Source organism: Gracilinanus agilis, chromosome X (genome assembly GCF_016433145.1).
Source record: "Gracilinanus agilis isolate LMUSP501 chromosome X, AgileGrace, whole genome shotgun sequence".
Taxonomy (NCBI): domain Eukaryota; kingdom Metazoa; phylum Chordata; class Mammalia; order Didelphimorphia; family Didelphidae; genus Gracilinanus; species Gracilinanus agilis.
In genome coordinates, this window is record NC_058136.1 from 50,885,340 (window position 1) to 50,907,840 (window position 22,501).

Sequence of the window (22,501 nt, forward strand, 5' to 3'; positions counted from 1 at the left end):
ATGGCTAATGGCAGATTTGAAATAAGGTCTTCTTGACTCCAGGCCCAGGTCTCTCTCATGGAAACTCATGGTTCCCTAATTAGAATTAGAATCACCCTCACTGGAGATCATGAAGCAGAGGCTGAAGGTTTTGTTGCCTAATAGATTGTAGGGGATATTTTCCTTCATTGTGGCCCTCTAAGGTCTGTTGCTATTCTAGAATTCTGGGAAGTCTACACTTCACAAATTGTATCCTTTTTGAATATCCCTGATGACACAGGTAAACATTGATTTATTGGGGTATGTGTATATGCCCCCTATGCTTGTATAATGTAACAGGTTGTATTAACTTGAGAATCTCTGTCTTCAGCTGGTCTTGGTTTTCAGAATCTAAAGGAAAAGTGGTGGCCTTTTCTCTTTCATAGGCAAGCATTATCTCATGAAGGTGGTGTTTGCACACATGTGCGAGCACACACACATACACACACTTCTATATCTATAGGTCATTGATACTTCCTAGGTATAATAGACTCTCAACCTTTTAATCACTATTTCTCATAATGAAAAGAGAATGCCCCAAGGTGGCACATTTTGTGCTTCCAAACTATGCTGTGAAAAAAAAAAAAAAACAACAGAATTCAGTTATGTGTTGTTAAAAAATACGAGCTGCATTCATGAATAATGCTAATACTCTCACCAGCAGGGGACATCCTACAGTCGATTCTGTACCCAAATGTACCAAATTTTTGACATGCCATCTCCCTCATTAGAATGTAATTCTCCTTGAAGGCAGGAACTGTTTTGGCCTACCCTTAGCTTCACATAGTGCCTGGCACATAGTAAAAGGTTAATAAATTAATGTTTGTTGTCTGAGTAATTAACAAATAGAAAATATTGAAAAGTATAGAGCTTCAGATTAAGTCATAATAGTATGGATATTCAATATATCAAGTGATTTCATCAATGAAACTCAACATTAATTGGATAAACTTAAAAGGTTGTATGCATTTGATTATAAGATCATATCATTCAGTTTTTGAAGGAACCTCAAGATCATCTAGTTCTGATATTCTCAAAATATAGTTCATGGGCCTTGGGGGGGGGGTCCCTGACACCTTTTCCTCGAGCTCAAAGCTGTTTTCATAGTAATAATAAGATGTTTTGATTTCTAACATAGTAAATATTGATAAGCAAAAGCTCTTTAAGGCCTCCAATACTTTTTAAGATTACAGAGGGATCTGGAGACCAAAAAATTTGAGAACTACTGGTTTGGTCCGATGCCCTGAAATGATAAAGTAAGAATACTGAAGGCCAGTCGAACTAAGTGACTCTCAAAAGGTCAAACCTAGCTAACAAAATGACAGGATCTAAAGCTGGAAGTGACCTCAGATACCATGTAGCCATTCAGAATTCCTGTTTATCTACTCACTAAAAGGCCTTTCCATCAAACCCTCCTTTTGGATAGCTGTCAGAGTTAGAAAGCTTTCCTATATGTGTTAGGAGCAGCATATGTTAGTCATAGAGTGTAGTGTACAGCCTGTATTGTTGAAGTCAGAAATACATGAAGTCTTGTCTTCCCTTTAACATATTTTGGCTAGATGACTGTGAACAAGTCACTTAACCTATTAGTGACCAGACAGTTTTAAGACTTTAAGTCAGTGATTCCCAAAGTGGGTGCTGCAGCAATCCAGGGGGAGGGAGGTGATGGCCACAGGTGCATTTATCTTTCCTATTAATTGCTATTAAAATTAAAAAAAATTAATTTCCAGGGGGCTAAGTTATATTTTTTCTGGAAAGGGGGCGGGAGGCCAAAAAAGTTTGGGAACCGCTGCTTTAAGCTGCAGAGCTACATTATAGAGAGAATTTCCTCGCTGGGAATTCCCTATGACAGTGAAATCATAGATCTGAACAAGAAAGGAATGAAGTAGGGAAAGAGGAAGGAAGAAAAAAAAAGAAATTAATTTAAATGTTCTTTCCTGCTTCTTTCACTGGATTTAGGTTACCGAACTAGAAATGATGGGAATTTGGGGAAGTGACCATTCTATCTGAGAATTTCTGAAAGGGACAGCTGAGGAAGATGGTCATAATTGACATGCTCCCTAGATTTTTCTTTTAAAGTCTAGAAGAGACCTGGGAGAATTGTGTCTTGGAAGTGAAAGCAGCAGATCCTCTTAAAAAGCAGTAGGTGTTAGGCTGAGAGGGGGCCCAAGAGATTCATGCCTTAGAAAGGCCTTTAGATGTAGCAGTTAGGACGCCTTCCTTATTAGCATAAGAGATGCTGTCCAGAGGAAGTGTTTACCACTTGTATGATCGTGGTTGTCATTGTCACTTAAGAGTGCTGATTTAAATATTCAAATTAGCATAATATGTTGGCTCAAAACCCCTTGGCTTTGCTATTGCCTAAAGAAGCTTCACCTTAGAATACTGTCTGCTTTGTTCAGAGTTTTGTCAGGAAGAAAAAGGATTCTCGTGTCTTCTGTCTGGACAATAAAACACCAGGTCATTTCCATCCAAATAGTTCACAATTTCCAAACTGTTATGAGTCTAAAATTGTTTCTGTTTGTATTGGAGAAACATGTGAAAGGATAAACAACTCTAGAAATTTGTAGTCACTGTGGAACCTAGCAATTTTTAACATATCACAGTTTTACTACTGTGGGGAGAAGTGTGATATCTCAGTGCTAATCATAAGAAAGTCTCTAACGTGTGAGGTGGCGATTTCCCAGGGAAGCATTTAGAAATAACAAATCCTATTAATAAAAACAGAGTCGCCACTAGTTTGGGTATTGCATTGAATGTTTCTTGGCTTTTATTCAAGGTCAGTAGTTGCAGTGACCTGCGTTGTTATTTTCAGTGCTGGATCTCACTTATTGAGTTCTTTTTCTCAGTTGTAATTTGAAAAACTTGAGGTAATTTTTCATTCCTTAAACCAAACTGTTGCTTGCCCTCAAGGAACTCACAATCTAACTAGGGACACAACATGTAAACATCTAGATACATAGCAGATGCATACGAGGTCGGCTCAGGGATTAGTAGGCGGGGAGGGAAGGCACTAAGGAAACTGGGAGACAAGGAAAACCCTCCTGGAGAAGGTGGAATTTGGGCTGACTCTTGAACTGAGACAGGGAAACTGAGAAGCTGAGGTGAGGAGGGAGATGATGTAAAGGCATAGAAATGGGAGAAGAAGCATCATATTTAAAGAATAGCAAATAGGTCAGTATAACTGGATCAAAGTGTACTGCACGGTTATTTGCTGGGGCACCCAGATGGCAGAGTGGACAGAGTGGTGAGGAAGTCGGGAAGACTATTCCTGCCTCAGACACTTACTTGTAAGACCCTAGGCAATGTTTGCCTTATTTTCCTAATCTGTTTGCCTCACTCTCCTAACCTGTCAAATGAGCTGGAGAAGGGAATGGCAAACCATCCCAGTATTTTTGCCAAGAAAACCTCAAATGGGGTCAAGAAGAGTCGGTTGGGACAAAAACAGCTGAATAACAACAACCTTTCCTGTCTGGGAGATAGGAAACAAGTGTCAAATCTGAAGAACAAGTAGGGCAGTGTAACCAGATAATAGAGCGTACAGAGGGGAATAAAGCATCAGACAGGAAAGGTTAGGATCAGGTTTAGTGTCTGACTGAGGATGTCTGATTTGACCGTGGAGGTGTCTGGGGGGCAGTGGAGTTTATTGAGTAGGGGGTAACGTGGTGAGGCTGAACTTGGGGGAAAACACTTTGGCACCTATGTGGTGGAGGCCAAGAATGAGTGATTGGTCAGATTGGAGGAAAATGACGAAAGAGCAGTCGAGATCTTCTTTGATAGGGGGAGTTTCCTCATGCAGTATTTCTTAAAACAAGAAAATAACAAATCTGTTTGACCTCCCCCTTAAAAAAAAAAAAAGGCACATTCTGCTCTCCAAGTTCTTAGTGCTGGTGATGACTCCTTTTTTTTCTCTCTACCAAACGATTTATAGTCAAATACAGTATTGCATTTGAGTTCTTTGAATCCTAAATTTGCAAGTTAATATTCAAACGTATTTACACCTTGAATTAGATATTCCTCTACTTAGTTTCTTGGTGTAAAGTAGCAATTCTCTGATGCTGGCGGTCGCTGTTTAGGGGTACAAGTCTTTCTGTAGCAGGTGAGATGTAATGAGTTGAAGAATCCACAGTCCTGTTGCAATCAGGTTTCTCTTGGCAAAGATGAGCCACATTAGGGTTCAAGAGAGTTTTATGCTCATTGCCAAAGCAAATAATAACAACGTGCATAAGTAACTTTTTTCTGTAACTTTTTCTTTAACTTCCGTAAAGTACTTTACACTGATTGTTTAATTTGAACCTCCAAACGCTTTCTGAATTGGATAAGACTGGTGTTATCCTCACTTTACAGATAGGAAAACAGAAATTCAGGGAACCTTTCATCACCCAACTATTTAAGTGTTAAAGTCGGGATTTGAACCGGTCTTCTTGTTTCCAATGCCCTCCTTAGCCTAGGGAGACAGTTAGTAGATTTTTCAAATGCATATGGACAATGATGTTAGTAATGCGGTCATGATAAATAAGTCTTTTTTGATGTTGACATCAGGAATGAGCAGATTCTGAGTAGTTAATGTTATTGTTTCTGCAGCAATCTAAAAATATTGAATGAATCAACCATATAGATTAGAGAATGTTTTAAAAAGAAGTACGAACTGGCTACCTCGTCCATCCAAATCAGTCTGATTTTACTGTATATTAATTACAGTGATACTGTTGGTACATGGTAGAGGTAATGAATGCTATATATTAGGTAAGAAGTAACGATTGATTCTGGTTCCTTTTCACTTATCTATTTTGCGTAAGTGCTGGTATTTAATTTGCACCGAGACCTCTAAACAGGTCTGTATTTTTCTGTTTCTCCTCCCCCTTGAACTAATGAAATAAACACATTTATTGATTTCAGAAAGAGCTTTATTAATGTAGTTAATATGGCTTACTCCAATGTTGCAATTGTGTATTTTCCATTTTTTTTTTCAGTTAAAAAGAACATTGATGTCTCAGAGGAAAAGAAAGCTGCTCCCAAGAAGAAAGTTAAAGAACTGAGAATTTTGGATGGAAAAACTGCTCAGAATCTGTGTATGTATATCATTCTTGGAGTTCTCTCCCAACTTTCATTATCACTAAATTCTGTAAAGAAAATTTTGAATTCAAAATTCTCTTCAAACTCGAAATTATCAGATCAGTCTTATGTTTTGCTTATTTCCTTGAATATCCTTGCCATCCAGCTAATTTCAGTCTGTAGCCTTCCCTGGAGAAGGTGTTTTCTTTATTTAAGGTCATTAAAAAAACCAGCTGCAATCATAGTTGATTTGTGATAAAATTCTTACAGCCATTAACTCATCCTAAAAGGCTCCTTTGGGAATTTGCTTTTGTTGTGCAACATTTCTCTTCATTTTGCCGCCTCTCCTTCTTTTCTCTTCTGTCTCTTTGAGGGGTATGTAGGTGATCTCATTGAATAATTCCATTTTTGGCATAAAATTTTTTCAGTGCATACTGAGTACTCTGTTCAAAATATGAGCTGATCTTTGAAATCCAATATCTTGCCAATCCACAATTTGCAAAGGCAAATAAATATTTGATGCTTTCTTCACTGATAAACACATCAAAGTCTTTTTGGGGGGGTAATTTTCAGTTTGGGGCCAAAATATGCTCAGTGAAATTTAAGTGGGTAGGTGGGTTAGTTTGCAATATATGTCAGTTTTTTAAAAAATATATCAACAAAGTTTATTCCCAATGTCTACAGTACTGTACTAAGGTCTATTTCATCAAGGATTAATTTCCAAGGAACCTGAATATCTAGCATAAGAGGATTCCCTTGGACACTTCCATCAACTATACTGGAGAGATGGCAAATGGGCCTTTACCATTTTCGAGGCACACTTTAGCGTACCAGTGTGCCATGTAGGCGTTTGCCAGTTTCTCATTAATGCTTCTAATGATGATGCTTCAAACTGACCTTTGAAATCTAACTTTGCCTTAGATTACCTTGGAAACTGAGGGCTTTGTTTGATTTTCCCAGAAAGTAAAATCCCTCGCTTGTCTTGTTAGGTTCTAGGCATGAAGGAAGGCTCTCAGAACTTTTGGCATGAAGTTACATTCAATGGAAAACTAAGGTGAAAGGGCATCCCTTCAGAATCCATTTTAAGTAGCTGTGTTGCTTTTGTGAGTAGAATTTACAAATGGTTATAGCAAGACATAATGATATATGTCCAATTAAATAATCTTTTACAAAGGAAATGGTGACCACAAATATAAAGCAGCTAATAGTACTCCAGAGGAGCACCAGCAGGGATGCAGCAAGCATTCACAATTCAGGCTCCTTTCATTTTTCTAGGAGGAAGAATTGTACACTAATGATATGATTACTTAGTTGGTTATTTTAACCTCATGCCTGAGATGTTATCTCTAAATTGACTAGGTATGTTTTTGAATGTCTCCATGTGAGCTCCTAGTTTGAGCCAAAAGGAGACACTGTAGACACAGAAGCCTTCTCACTTTGAAGTACGTTATGGGAAATATACATCACCTATAAACCTTGGACTCCGAGGCCATTGCATTTGTCTTGACTGCTAAGGTAGCACACTGGCTGGTAATAGCTTTTAATTACAATTATGGATAACATGACTAGAGGTGGCCATTTTTGTGTGTTTGTGTGTGTGTGTGATGACTATGAAAGCAAAAAATAATGCATTGGGAGGCTTTGTTTTAAATGTTAAAATAAATTTTATTAAATTTCTTATTTTAGCTATCTTCCTGGGTTCTTATCGCATGCCTTATGAAGATATAAAAAACATCATTCTGGAAGTAAACGAAGACATGTTGAGTGAGTCCTTAATTCACGTAAGTGTTATAAAAAAATTAATATTTGAACCTTATTACCAGATTCGTTAGCATTTATTAGTAAAGAGAAAGAAAGGGAGAAATGGGGTTTCTAGCCTTTCTACAAAATCCAGTTCCCCACTGCAGCCAGCACTCAGAGCCCCTCTGCTTGCCAGAGATTCAGAGACCAAATAAAAGGGCTCAGGGAGAGAGAGCCAGCTCAGAGTTTGTTTGAGCCTCCGGTGTGGGATTGGGAGGTGAGGAAAGGAGAGAAACGCTTCAGCTTCCTGTGCTGGCTTTTCAAAACTACGTTCCTCTCAGCCCCGAATCCTTCCATAGGTCAGTCGCTTTCAAATGTCATGTGACTTTTAGCCAGGCCTGCACTGGGATGCTGGCTTAGCCTCCACACATGTGACTCCGATTCCCACTTTGAGTCGCTGGGATGTGCAGGATGGAGGTCCCCTAAATACTTCCCCTACTCATAAGTTAATCTGGTTCATAATATATTTGACTCATTTTGGGAAAATTTCTAAATTATTGTTCGCTGAAGCAAAACTTCCATCAAGGAAAAGGAAATGTGCTGACTTAGTGTAGTTAGGAGCATTTCTAGTAATCATGCACATGCATGTGGCCGTATTGTTATTTCTAGAAGGCTTTTTTCTGGAAGGAATGACTGTCAAGAGGTTTTTCGCAGGTGGAAGGAAGCTTTTGTTACAGTCCATTCCTCTTCCACTCCCAGCCCTCTTGTTCATTTGGAGACAGTAGGTTGTGTCATATCATGCTGTCACTTTGTGGACCTCACACTTTAATGCGATCCCAAGAGCCTCCCCGAGTCCCTGGCACAATGGGTCTGTGCTTCAGGTACATTGACACTTCTACTCATTGGTTGAGAATGTGGAATTGCTTTTTGGCTTGGATCTCTGAGCCTGGAACATAGAGATCCACTGGACAGAGCAAGTTTTTAATAAAGTTGTGCAGTGTTTCTCTTATTCTTAAGATATGCTTCCCCAACAATTGCACTGATGTCGATTCTTTTATAGATTCACTATAATAGAAAAACAATCCTTGCCATCTCTGTGTACTGTAAACAGGCCTTGCCTATACCACCTGGATTGTAGTTATTTCATACTACATTGTTTTAAATACTTAACTTTGAATTCTCCTTAGAGTAAGTAGTGTTGAGACTCCTTCCCTGCGGGCTCTCATTCTTCTCCTTTTCGAGTGTCCTTCTGTTCTTTTCTTCCTGACTTTAGATAAACATAGTTCTTATTATTTATTCTTTGCCTAAATCTCCTCATTAAAACCTGTTTGCCCTGGCTGAATGTACCAACAGGAATGTTCCGCAGCTCACCTCCCAGCTCTTCTTCGCCAGAGGCCCAATGGGGAAAAGAATGCCTTTGTCTAACCCCTCTTCGTACAATAGCTGTTTCTTTGCTAGGGAGGAAGTGGGCCAGGATGTAGTGGGCCTAAAATAAGAAACATACTGAAAACATACAGCGATAATAACACACACTTTTGTCCATCACATAAGTAAGACTATGATGAGTTCTAAATGATTGTTATTAAGAGTGAAGTCTCTAGAAGTTCACACAGGGAAGGAATGCTTGTGGCTTAGCTTAAGCAGTGAAGTCTTCGGATACAATACAGCCAACACTGATTAGACACCCCCTGTGTACAGAGCTCTGTGCTAAGCCCTGCAGGGGATGCCAGGTTGAGAAATGATGTGGCTCTTGCTGTTAAGGAGATCACACAATGCCTCCTGTAATTCCCAGTATCATTTGATAAGCTCTAGTTCATAGTAGCATGTGATGAATGCATTAGAAATTAATAAAACAAGGAACTTTATGAAGAAAAAGCTTTATGGGAGCAGTTGCCTTTAAGTTGAACTGTTTGGATGGATAGGAATTGAACAAGTAAGGCAGTGATTCCCAAAGTGAGCGCCATCGCCCCCTGGTGGGTGTTGCAGCGATCCAGGGAGGCAGTGATGGCCACAGGTGCATTGATCTTTCCTATTAATTGCTATTAAAATTTTTTAAAAATTCATTTCCAGGGGGCTAAGGAATATTTTTTTTTCTGGAAAGGGGGCGGAAGGCCAAAAAAGCTTGGGAACCACTGAAGTAAGGGAAGGAGGTGGGTTAAGTCAGACATAAGGGAAAAACCTGAGCAAGGGCATGGAGGTGTGAGTGTGCAGCATGGGTTTGGTTGTGGAGATTATGCTGAAAGGAGACATGGCTGGAGAGTGAGAGCATTACCAGTTTGGAGAGAGGGGAATTCTGAAGAGAAGAATGACATGACATGGCTAAACTTGGGCATAGACATGGAACTGGGCCTGTGGTTTCATTGGTATAGGGAATTCCCAGTGGAGGAAATTCTCCTTGTCAATACAGGTGAGTGCCTTCTCTACAGCCTTTAGTCTTAGAGAGTTGCCTGGAGCATTGAATGCTTAGGTGAATTGCTTTTAAGAAATATTTATGTGTAAGAAAGATAATTCTGATGGCAGAACAAAAGATAAAATAAATGGGAGACTTGCTAGATTGGTCTATAGGTTGCAGATATATGAAACGTGCAGGGAGTGGCATGTTAAGTTATGGCCAATGCATTTAGAAATGCCCAAGATGTTTAGAGATTTCTAAGATGTGATATTGGCATTGTCATTTGATTGGAGTGGCTAACACAGAATATTTATATAGAAGAAGAACAAGCAAGTAGATTAGAAATGTAGGTTCTGAGGAGATTCTGGGGACACTTGAAAATCAGCCTAAGGATTTTTGACTATCTGAAAACATTGGAAAAATACTGAAGTTGTTCTGAACAGGCGAACAACATGATCAGTGTTTCAGCCAGATTTGTCTTGTATATCATTGATTGGAGGAGAGAGTCTAGATTCTACAAGATTGAGAATTGAGTCTCCACTAAGATCAGGATGGTAGGAATATAAGTAACAGGTAGAAGAAGCTCTACATTGGAGGGCGTGACAAAAGTGGTTTTTGAATTCTAGGAATGGAAAAGGTATGATTCGGAGTCAAAAGTAGATGATCAAGGGGCAGCTAGGTGGCTCAGTGAATTGAGAGTTAGACCTAAAGATGGGAAGTTCTGGGTTCAAATGTGACCTCAAATTCTTCCTAACTGTATGACCATGGGCAAGTCACTTAACCCCCTTTGCCTAGCCTTTACCATTCTTCTGCCTTAGAACCCATACACAGTATTAATTTTAGGATGGAAAGGAAGGGCTTAAAAAGTGGATAGAAGATCATTCAGAAATTTCAAGCCTGGGTAAGAGCAAAAGCTCTGGTATCTAGGATAAAGAGTGGATATTTTTTGAGGGGATTAGTAGCAGGCAGATGTTTTCTACATATTGAATTCGAGGTGATGGAGTGACATTGTACAAGAAATATGTAACCGGCAAAGAAGAGTCAACCTTAGAGGGATCTGGGAGTCATAACATCAGAGATGTAGAGTTAGAAGAAAATTAGACCAACTTGTCTAGCCTTCCTCATTTTACATATGAGAAAACCTGGGATTAAAGATATTAAATCACTTCTCTAAGGTCACTCAGCAGCAGAACCAAGACTCAAGGCTAGATCCTTTTACTCACAAGTATTTAGACCACAGAGGTGATAGTTGATGTGAAGATAACGGATGAGTCTTTTGGGAAAAGGAGGTGGGGGTGGGGGAGAAGAAAGAGAGAAACAAAGTTTGCACTTGCCTACATTTTAACTATGGAGGTTCGAAGAGGAGATGGAGGAATAGTCAGAGGGGCAGAAGTACCAGGTCATTATACTGTGGAGAATGGAAAAGTTAACTGGAGGAGGGAGTAGATAGGTGGATAGAATAGTCAATAAGGAGTGCTGTAGGGATAAAGCACAATTAAGTTAAGAGAAATCATTCTCTTTTGGCATTTGATTTGTTGAGATTTATGCAGTTCAGTTAATTCAGTACATTCCTTCCAGCTTTTTTAAATTCCTCAGTACATCCCAGACTTGTGGAGTCCATAAATAAAACTTCCATTTATTCTGAACCCTTTGACTACTAATTTAGTGATATTTTCCCCCCTAGGGCGACTTGCACCACTGTTGGGCTTCTTTTGTGTTGTTTGTTTGCTCTCCTCTCTCTCCTATTTTCTTTCCCTTTCTTCCTTTCATCCCTATTGAACCAATGGCTTTACTCTCCAGGGTGCTCATTCTGTGCCTGAGCAGAAAAGAAATAAAAACCCCTGGATTCTCCCATCATAGCTGGACCTGGAGAAACTCTTCCATTGAGGAAATCTTATTTCTGCTTCTTGTGGACAGTCTAGTTTCCTTCCCCTCATGTTTTCCGATAATTTACCTTTGTCCAGATGGATTGCTTCTGCAGAACTTCCTACCTGGCTGACTAACATAGCTGCATCAAAACATCAAGTCCATCTTGCCACATGAATCTCTTTTAGATCACGTGATCTTTTAAATCAACTGTTGAGTAGAGGCAAAATAGAAAAAAAAAAACTGAAAAGTCATATGATCCTTTCCTTGGCCTCTGGGTTTGACTCTACAAGAATCTTCAAAGATAAGGGCCTATTTCTTCTGCATTAGGGAGGAAAAAATTCTTCAACTTCCCTCACTTAGCTAATTTTAGAGGATATTTATTGGTAGAAACAGAATTGCATTCCTATTGCAATTCAAAGAATTATTCTTACATTCATGGTTAATAATAAGGGAATTTTTTTTCTCCTGCCTCAATCCATCTTTCTAATCATTATTCTAGTTAGGCCAGTCAGTCAACATTTATTAAGCAGCTACTCTGTGCCTGTCACTGTGTTAAGGGCTGGGTATACAAAGAAAGCAAAGAGACAGCTGCCTATCCTCAAGGAGCTCACAATCTTATTAGGGAAGATAATACATAAAAACAAGCTAAAGAAGGGAAGGGAGGGAGAATCTCTTGAATGTTCTCCCCCTCTGAGGGTTGATGACTTCAAGAGACACTATGTGTATCAGTCAGGTTGTAGACTTCGAATGCATTTTTCTGTTAAATAAGGACTTATACTAACCATGTTCGTTTTCATGGTTCTTTAGGGGAAAATGAAACATTGGCAGTAACAGTAACAATATTAGAAGTTTTTCCAGTTCATCATCATAGTGAAATGTGTAATTAAATACTTTTAATAAGATGATAAAAATATGAACATCTTAAGTATGATGGGTATTCTCGTTCTCTTGTTTCCAAACTTCTCAATCCATTAGTCTTTTGAAGCTTTTCCAGGTTTCCTTTTTAGCAATTCCCTTTGACCCGAGCAATATTGTTTTGTTTCTTTGACTCCTTTCATATATCCCTCTGCCTAATTTAATGACTATTTTTCCATTTATTTTTTCAATGCATTTCTGCCTCTCCATAAATCTTCATTATCCATGTAATATGACTATTTGTCTGATTCTTTTCATATTTTAGATATCAGTGTACCCTAGGGGCTGCCCATCTCTTGTCCTCTTTTTGAAGTCCATAACAAGATTACTCCCTTTTCTGAGCATGCCTGTCCTCAGTAAGATCTCTAATGCCACTTCTTAGTGTAAGTCATCCTTAATAATATATGCTATGGCCTAATTATTGCCACCATGCATTTTTCCATTGCTCTTACAAACCACCTGTACTCCTTACGAGTGACCACAAATCCCAGTGTAGATCTTGAGTCTTATTGGATGATTGCCATGTCAGTCAGCAAGCTCCTTCTCAGCATTAAATTTCTGTGTTGGTTCTTAACTTTATACCTGTTTTTATTAAGTTTTTGGTGGGATTAGTGGTGGTGATACCAGGTTTTGTTCTTCTCTCTTCCAGTATATCCATCCTTTCTCATTATTTTTTACTTTATTCATTGATTTATTTTCCATTTCTACACCTGTAGTATCTCTCCTACTAGAGTCTAAGGCCCTTGTGGTCAAGGACCATGTCCTACTAGTGGTCCCGTTGTATGCCCCGAACACGGTTAATGTTTAATGTTTAAATGTTAGTTGGATATTGATAGACTGACTACTCCTTCAATTTTGACTGTCTTTTTTTAAAAAGTTTTAGAAGTTAGAAAGCATGGTATAGAGAAAAGGGCCTTGAATCGATGTTGGAGAACCTTGTTTCAAATCCTAGTTCTATTACTTACTACCATGTAATCTTAGACAATAACTTTTCTTTTATGGGCTTGGGTACCATAATTTGGAAAAAGAGAATGTTGAATCTGATGGTCTCTCTAAATTAGGGATCCTGAGAAATAAATCACCTTGTCCAACAATAACCATGTCGCCCTGCTTACTTAACTTTTGTTGTTGCCTCCTAAGACAACTAGCTCCTCCTTTTTTTCCTTTTTAACCAGTACTACTTTTTTGGGGGAAAGGGTAGGACACAATTCTTGGCCCAGAGGAAGCACTTAATAAATGCTTGTTCATGAACTGGCTGACTTATATTTTCCCTAATATTTATGAATCAGCTGTCATATAGCACAAATAAATCAAAGAATTATCCTTTTCCATGAATAATTATGTGAAAAATATAGAACTACAAAGATGAGACAATATTTACTTTGAATGAAACGTTCATCAGAGCTGAGTAAAATCACAAGGAACCAGGAAGAACACAGAGTCCTCATTCATCAGATATGTGAAGAATCTACTGGATGTAGAATATCAGGTTAGTTATTATCTCAAGGTGAAGCAGAGATTAGATAAGATTTGACCTCTTCCTCATAAAGAATCCCATCTTTATGGTAGAAGTTGTACATAAGTAACTCTCAAGTGCAGTGATGTATGTAAATAAATCAAGGATTCTGGGGGCTTGAGGGACTATGTCTGCTTAACAACTGCGTGACTAGAGGAGAGGAGGGTCTTGAAAAGTTTCATGGAGATGATAGTATTTCTTATGGCCCTGAAAGGATTTCAGCAAGCAGGGCTATGAGGAACAGTGAGGTCTGGGATATTCTGGGAACAGGGAACTAATGTGAGTCATGCAGGCCTTGGCCTTCTGGCAGGGGATTGTGGAAACTACTTAAGACTAATAATGATTGTGCACCTAAAGAGCTGTTATTATTCATTTTGATTATAACTACTGAAATTATATACCTGTTTCTGCCCTTATTCCTCTCCTTTTTGACCAGCTTGAAGACCTATTATTTCCTTCCCTTGTTTTTAATTTGCTACATAAAGCATGGATTGCTGGTGGCAGGGATTGAGGAAGTTTAGTTCCTTTCTTATACCTTTTTTCCATTTAGGGGATGTAATTCCTCTTGCTGTTTTTCACAATGCCCCTCTCCTTCATAGGAGATTGCATTGAATTTCCAATACCTGTACCAACACTGTGGTTCATTCAAGTGGTAGAGACTGTAGGATAAACTTGAAATGGCCCTCTAATACCGTATCTTAGAAAGTGCCCTCTGTTCTCTGACTTAGACTAATAGGGTTATGAAGTATGGGCATATGTACCATGTCTTACATATACCATGTCTTAATGTTAGTTGGCAATTAGGAAGCAACCGTCTCTGCTTGTGGGGCAAAAGCCAGATTTGGGTTTCTTATGCCATGGCCTCAGCCACCGACATTGGGAAACCCTGGTCTTCAGTGCTAGCTAGTGGTATTTCCTCTAAGTGGGCAATAAAGACTGTGCTGTCATTTTCTCATTCAACAATTACAGCATTTCCATTGTCCTGGGCTGGGTGATATGTCTATCAAGCTAGAACACTTGGTATATAAGGCCACGAGACAATGTGCCTCAGTGGATAGAGAGCTGGCCTTATGTTCAGAAAGCCCTCTGCAAATCACAAACTCCCACTGCCCTTGGATTCTTTCCAAGACTCTAAACTGCAGGGCTGATGTGCTATGGGAAAAGAAAGTTTCCTCACCAGAAAGTCCCCTGTACTGGTGAAATCATGGGTCTAGGCCTGTGATGGGCAAACTTTTTAAAGAGGGGGCCAAAGGAAAGGAAATGCTCATCTGTTGGTCTGTTTCTAAGGGAACTCTTTCGAAGTTTCACTGTATTGTATCCTACTCATTGTATTCATGAGATTAGGAATAATGTCCAGCAGCTGGATAGAACATTTCAGGGGGCCACATCTGGTCCCCTGGCCATAGTTTGCCCATCACTGGTCTAAGCTACAAAATAAAATGAAGGACAATATACTTATGAGATCCCCTTTCTCCTAGTATGTACACAGGGACATTTTTGCAAGGGTTCATCATCATGCTGTCTCCTTTTACATAAAGTAGGAATTGAGGTGATCATAAATTCCTTTCAAGTGAGATTGCACTTTTCTCTTCATCATTATTTTCTCTCTCTTTTTTTTCAAGTGACTAGAGAGAAGTCAAACTACTCGTTTAAAAAAACCTTTTATTTCAAGAATTTCACTGGTAATATTTAAAAAGTTTTAAAGCTACAGTATTTAGTGTTTTATTTTCAATAAAAATTATATAAAATGTTGAAAGCTAAACTTTTTGAAATTTGATATTGGTATAAGGAAAGAAGTTAATTTAAGATGACTTGTTTACAAAATCTACTTGTTATTGTTTTCCTGCCATCAAAGACACTCAGATTAAACTACGAATTCTGAGAGAACTAGTAGCTCTTTTTTCCCCCATAATCGCTACATTTTATTTTGTTTTATAAAAATATTTTATTTTTTTTTAGAAAAATTTTCCATCGTTACATGATTCTCGTTTTTACTTTTCCCTTCACCCCCCTTCACCCTCCCCATATACAACGGGCATTTCCACTGGTTTTAACATGTGTGATCAATCAAGACTTATTTACATATTATCGATAGTTGCCAAATATCTCCGATTCAAGTGTCCTTTAAAGTATAGCTTATCATTGTGTGTGAATTGTGAAGACCAGTAGATACATTGGTTTGGCTTCCCACTTCTTTTTGTCTTGTCTTTGCAGTTTCCTAGTTTTACTAGCCTACTGTTCATGAACAACCTGCTTTTTGATTTATTTCCTGGGTTGTTTGTTTGCTTATGGAAAAGACCAAACCCAGCCCTTGGTAAGAAGCTTAGTGTTGCTGTCCTTGTTGTTAGGTCAGCCTTCTTATTGGCTAGGAGATTCTTTTAAGATTCTAAGTCTTTCTGGTAAGAGTTCTTAGACATGATATCTTATACTAGAAATACAAACCCAATCTCTGTCCTCTTTCAAATTACTATCTAAATAGGAAGAGAAAACATGAGAACCATTAGTGTAAAGTAGTCAAGAAAATTTCACTTATACTTCTATAGAATAGATGGTGTAGGACAAGGCCTTGATTCACTGGAAAGATAGCAAGAGAATTTCTTACTTGGATGGTTGAAGAAATCTTGGTGAATAGTTGAGTTTGTAATTGGCTCCTCTTAAATTCATATAGGACAGCCCAGTAGCTGATTTTGTCTTTTCTAAAGTTTAGTCAGTCAAGCTTAAGTTCTCTTTGTAGGACAGTGAATAAAGCATTTAGGATATAGTGAAGTGTTTGCAAAAGTAAATAGTTTGAGGAACAGTTGATAGGGATGAGATTACAGAGAGCATGGAATGCACTGGTAAGGAGTTTGGGCGCCATCTTGGGAAAAATAGAAACTTCTCAAGATGAACAACATCTAAACATGGGCATCATCATCATTTTACACAATAACCTTAGAAGGGAAAGAACTTGCACCTAGAACAGGAGTGAGAGTGTTTGGTGAAAGACTCATTCAAAAAGTACCATTTGTGGTGAGTCTAATAAAGAAACCAAGGATCCTGAGAGGTAGAAGTTAGGAGGGAGAAGTTAGGAGGGAGACAGTTAGAGGAAAGATGAAGATGGGAAATGGAGCATGGCATAGGTGGAACAGCAGAGATAAGAGCTTCTGGACTGGCATATTCATGGAGGGGAGTAATGTATTAAAGGCTTGGAACAGAATCATCACTGTGGAATGCTGCAGATATGGCAGGAAGAATAAAGGACTAGGAAAGAGCCATTTGTTCCAGTAGAACTTTTTAAAAAGGCCTCTTTGTCTCGTAGTTGTTTTTATTAAAAATTTGGCTACTTAGATTGTTTCCAGATCTTGCTTACCTTGTCTTTTTAGTGATTAACCTTATATTTTAAGCAATACCAAATAGTTGTAATGATTATTACTTTGTAATATTGTTTGGGATCCACAAGTGCTATTCTGCCTTTATTCCTACTTGTAAGAAAGTATTTCCCTAGAGGTCATAGACCTTTTATAAATTCGGATGAATTCTGTTATTATTTTGTCTCATTCTTTAAAGTAATCCTTTGGATATTTGGATAGCACAAGTTGAATACAATTTTTTTACAAAGTGTCATCATTTTTGTCATTCTGAAATAGTCCAACTCTGAACAATGAACATCTGTCCAATTATTTAAGCCATCTTTTATTTCTGTACAGACTGTCTTCTTCTTGTATTTGTATGTATTTTGAGTATGTCTTGGTAGTTAATCTGACAGATATTTAATACATTTTAAAATTATTATGAATGGAATTTCTTCTCTCTTGTCAAGTGTTGTTTTTAATAAATGGAAAGACTGATTATTTTGTGGGTTTATATTATATTCTGGTACTTGAATGAAGTTATTCATTGTTTCTGCACAAAGAAAATTAATTATACCTAGCATAAGAAGGGAAGCCATCAAATGGGGAAAAAAATCTTTGTATCAAATTTCTATGAAAAGGGTTTAGTATCGAAACTATATTAACAATTAACCTCTATACGGGTTTTAGTGCAGTTCAAGCTTTTTGTTGTTGTCATTTCCCTCATCTCCAACTCTTAATGACCCCTTTTGAGGCAAAGATACTAGAGCGTTGTGCCATTTCCTTCTCTAGGTCATTTTACAAATGAAGAAACGGAGACAGGCAGGGTAAAGTGACTTGGTCAGGTTCACACAGCTAGCTATTAAGTGTCCGAGGTTACATTTGAATTCAAGAAGATGAATCTTCTGATTCAGAGCCCAGTGTTCTATCCACTGTGCCACCTAGCTGCCCTGTCTCTGTGTATGCTTGTTGGTTAAATAAACATAACATAACACTAAATAACAGTGCTAAAGATTGTGTCAAACAATAAATCATAACAACAATAGTTAATTTCATCAAAGAAAATAACTATAGTGAAACAACATACTAGAATATTTGGAATGCAGTCAAACCTGCAGTCTTTGGGGGTGGGGGAATTCATAGCTTTAAACACTTTCATCAACAAAATGGAGAAAGAACAGACCTATGAATTGGGCACACAATTAAAAAGCCAAATAAGCATTAAAATAATAATAACAAAGAGGCTATTTGGCAATCTGATTAAAAAAGAAAGAGAACCAATTACTAATATCAGAATGAAAAAGAATTCACAACAAATGAAGAAGTAAATGAAATTATTAGAAACGATTTTGCCCAACTACATTCCAATAAAACTGATAATTTAAATGGAATTACTGAACATTTAAAAAAAATATAAAAAGCCTAGATTGCCTTAACAAGAAATAGAGCACTTAAGTAAACCTCAAAAAAAGAAATTGAGCAAGCCCTAAATGAACTGCCAAAAGAAGAAAGACCCCAGGACTACTTGGATTTGCAAAAGAACAATCAACATTCAGAGTACAATGAATTCCAGAATTGCAGGAATAGGAACAGAAGCAAGCCTACCAAATTTATTCTATGACAAAAATATAATCTTAGTATGTAAACCAGTTAGAATCAGTGTAGAAAAAGTAAACTAGAGATCAATATCCATAATAAGTATCAATGTAGAAAATTTGAGTAAAATATTAGCAGCAAAGCTACAGCAGCACATCAGAATGTTGTATCCAGCTTGATTTTATAGCAAGAATGGTATTGATTCATTTTTAGGAAATCTATAAATATAGTGGGGCAGCTAGTGTGATGCAATGGATAGAGAGCACTGCGCTTGGTTTCAAGAATACCTGGGTTCAAAAGTAGCCTCACACACTAGCTATGTGGTTCTGCACAAGTCACCTCACCCCATTGGCCTCACTTTTCCCATCTGTTGAATGAACTGGAGAAGGAAATGGCAAACCATCCCAGCATCTTTGCTAAAAAAAACTAAATGGGATCACAAAGAGTCGGCTGAATGACAACAACAAATATAGTAGATTATATTAAGAATAAGATATTTAAAAAGTATATGACTGTATCATCAGGTGTGGGAAAAATCTTGTGGCGTAGTTAAATACCAATTTCTGTTGAATAAAATAGCAACAATAGAAAGCAAAGAAATACATGGAACTTTCTTTAATACATTAAATAGCATCTATCTAAAGAGCCAGCATTATATGCAATGGGGATAACTTAGGAGTAAAGCAAAGGTCTCCTTTAGAAAACCAGTGTTATTTGGGATAGTTCGAGAAATACTAGATAAAGCTATTAGATTACTAGAAGAAATTGAGGCAGTAAGCATAAGAAAAGGGGGAAAAACTTTGATCAATTTTTTTTCAGATGATAGGATGGTTAATAACAGAACCTGAGAAAGCTAAATATTAATTAAGACATTTTTGAAAAATTGCAGATAGGGGGCTGCAGGTCAGCTCAGGGCATTGAGAGCCAGGCCTAGAGAGGAGAGGTGCTGCATTCAAATCTGGCCTCAGACACTTCCTAGCCATGTGACCCTGGGCAAGTCACTTAACCCCCATTGCCTAGCCCTTACCACTCCTCTGCCTTGGAACAAATACATAGTATTGATTCTAAGGTTGAAGGTAAGGGGTTAAAAAAAAAGGAAAGAAAAAAGAAAAGTTGCTGATAATAATATAAATGGAAAGGGAATAAGTTCTTATGTAGCACCTACTGTGTGCTGTGTATTATACTAAATGCCTTACAAATATAACCTCATTTGTTCCTCACCACAATCTAAAGAGGGAAGTGATGTTATTAGCCACGTATTATAGTTGAGGAAACTAATACAAACAGCAGTTCAGGACTTGCCTTCAGGTCACATTGCCTGTGAGTGTTGTGAGACCAAATTTGAACTCTTACCTTCCTGACTCCAGGCCCAGAGCTCTATCCACCTACCTACCTGCCTCAGAATCCACATAAATCATCAGCATTTCTCTTTATTACCAACAAAACTCAGTTGTTAGAGATAAGAAGGAAAAATGCCTTTAAAAATAGCTACTGAATGTATTACATACTCTAGTAGTATTTCATAGTTGTCTACCTACAAAGGCACACAGAAGAACTATATAATTATAGCCTGAAAACACTTTGAGAAATAAAGACAGAGGAGGCAGCTTGTTGGCAAAGTGGACTGAGAGCCAAGCCTAGAGACAGGATTCGGATGTGGCCTCAGACAAGTCCTAACTGTGTGTCATTTAACTCCCACTGCCTAGTTCTTACTACTATTTTGCCTTGGAACCAATAAAAGTATTTATTCTAAGACTGAAAGTAAGGGTGAAAGAAAGAAAGAAAGAAAGAAGGAAGGAAGGAAAGAAAGAAAGAAAGGAAGGAAGGAAGGAAGGAAGGAAGGAAGGAAGGAAGGAAGGAAGGAAGAAAGAGAGAAAGAAAGAGAAAGGAAAAAAGAGAAAGGAAGGAAGGAAGGAAGAAAGAAATCTAAGTAATTGGAGAAATATTACTCACTGTGGGTAGTCTAAGGCAGTGATGGGCAAACTTTGTAAAGAGGGGCCAAAGGAAAGGAAATGCTCCTCTGTCAGTCTGTTTCTAAGGCAGCTCTTTTGAAGGTTCGTTGTATTGTATCCTACTCATTGTATGAGTCAGATTAGGAATGATGTTGCAATTATTAAGTTCTATACCACTCAGAGTCCCAAATGATACTTTGTAGAGCTAAAAAATAGATGAAATAAAATTTGGCTGAAAGAACCAAAGATCATGAATTCGTGAAATCATGAAAAAAGCAGAAAGAAGAAGGTCTATCAGTACCAAATATCCATCTTCCCAGTCATCCAGGCTCTTAACATGGGCATCGTCCTCAACTCCTGCTTTTATTCACCCTACATCGCAGTTCATTGCCAAGGCTTGTTGGTTGTAGCTTCACAACGGTCATTATCCATACATTGTACATCATCTTCTTACCACTCACACAGCCATTAAACCTGTTGTATACTCGTATGGCCTCTTGCTTGTACTGTTGTATGGCAGTCTAGCTGATCTTTGCCTCAACCTTTTCTTTGCTCACATCCATTCTCCACTCGGCAGCCTACAGGCTTTACCTAAAGTCCAGGCTCTGACCATGTACCCCTCTTGTTCGGTTAGCTCCAAATGCAGCTTATTACTTTCAGGATCAAATAGTAAGACCTCTCTTTGGAAACTAAAGACATTTATAAGCTTCCCCCTTCTCTGTATACCTTGTTTCCCTCTTTAATCATTTCTTCAAAATGAGCATTCTCTCTCCTTTCCGTTGGCTTTCCCACATGCCAGAAATATTCTGTCCTTCCTAACCACTTCTTGGTTTCCTTTAAGATTCTGCTCTTCCCCCACCTTTTATAAACCTTTTCTGCGTCCCCCACCAACTCCTCTAGCTGCTAGTTCCTGCCTATGTGAAATTACTACTTTATATCTTGCTTGTTTGCTCCTAGTGATGAGTATATTGTTTCCCCATAGTAAAGAGTATCTCAAGTATCCTTGGGAGGAGGAGATGTTTTGGCCTTTCCTTGTATCTCAAATGCTTGTCACAGAGGAACTTTAAAAGTGAGTGTTGACTGACAGCGGGGCTTTATGGTGAGTCCCTAACATACAAAATCCAAATTGTATCCTGCAATTCAATATTCTAGTAACTGCTGCCCCCACTCTCACCCACATCTCCAAGCCAGTTTCTAATACTTTCCTACAAAGATCTGACTTTGGAGCTAATCCGGAATTCCTTTTGCCTAATTTATTTGTTTATTGCTTCCCTTCTACTTTTTTTGCCTTTTTTTCTGCCAAACATTCTCTTCTAGTGCCTCGTTAGCCCTCATCTTTTTTTAAAATGTGTCTTTAAACTAATTGTGAAAACCTTCACAAAATGCCCGACACATCGTAAACCCTATATAAATGCTAACTCTTTGTATTATGATGATATTAAGAAAAATCATATTGATTGAATGATATAACATGCTAAATTGAAGATGGTGAGACAAGTATGAAATAATAATTGTATTTACCAATCCTTTCTTGGCCCACTATCTTGTGTATGTTGGGTAATAAGCAATTTATTTTTATAGTGTTCAGTAAGCATTATTGAGAATCTGTCCTGGTTCTTTTTGCCATCTCATTGTTTTACATTTAATATTAGTGGGCTCTCCTGGATGAATGTATGTGAGAATAAATATGTACATATATTTCTAGTTTGGAAAACAATCAATTTTTCAGAAATGGAGCAAGGACCAGTATCGATATTATGTCTCTTTGAAACCCGATGCCCCAGGTTAGATACACTGTTATGTGCTATTATTACACAGAGTTGGGATATTGCTTCTAGGAAATTATTTCAAATAAAACTAACTTAAATATTTGATATATATTCTTTTCTGTCTTTGTTTAGTTAGACAGTTCTCCTCGAATTCATTCATTCCCTTAATTGTGCATCTCTGAAAATTGAAGATGACTATTACTCTCCAAAGTTGTCTCTTGACATCCAATTTGATCTTTTTCTTAAGGGGGGGGGATAATTTTGAAAGGGATCAGAAGAGATCCACAAAAATTTTGACTGGACTGGTAATATCTCTGTAGAGGTGGAAAGAAGATTTTTTTAATCCTGTA

At 37.9% G+C, this 22,501-nt stretch overlaps 1 protein-coding gene across 1 annotated transcript in view; it reads left to right on the forward strand.

The window, feature by feature from the left end:
* DIAPH2 (diaphanous related formin 2) overlaps positions 1-22,501 on the forward strand; it is a 923,935-nt gene that overhangs the window by 388,384 nt on the left and 513,050 nt on the right. Inside the window, exons 19-20 of the mRNA XM_044682826.1 lie at positions 4,992-5,090; positions 6,760-6,854. Of these exons, the coding sequence (XP_044538761.1) occupies positions 4,992-5,090; positions 6,760-6,854 (194 nt within the window). The remainder of the gene's footprint in view (positions 1-4,991; positions 5,091-6,759; positions 6,855-22,501) is intronic.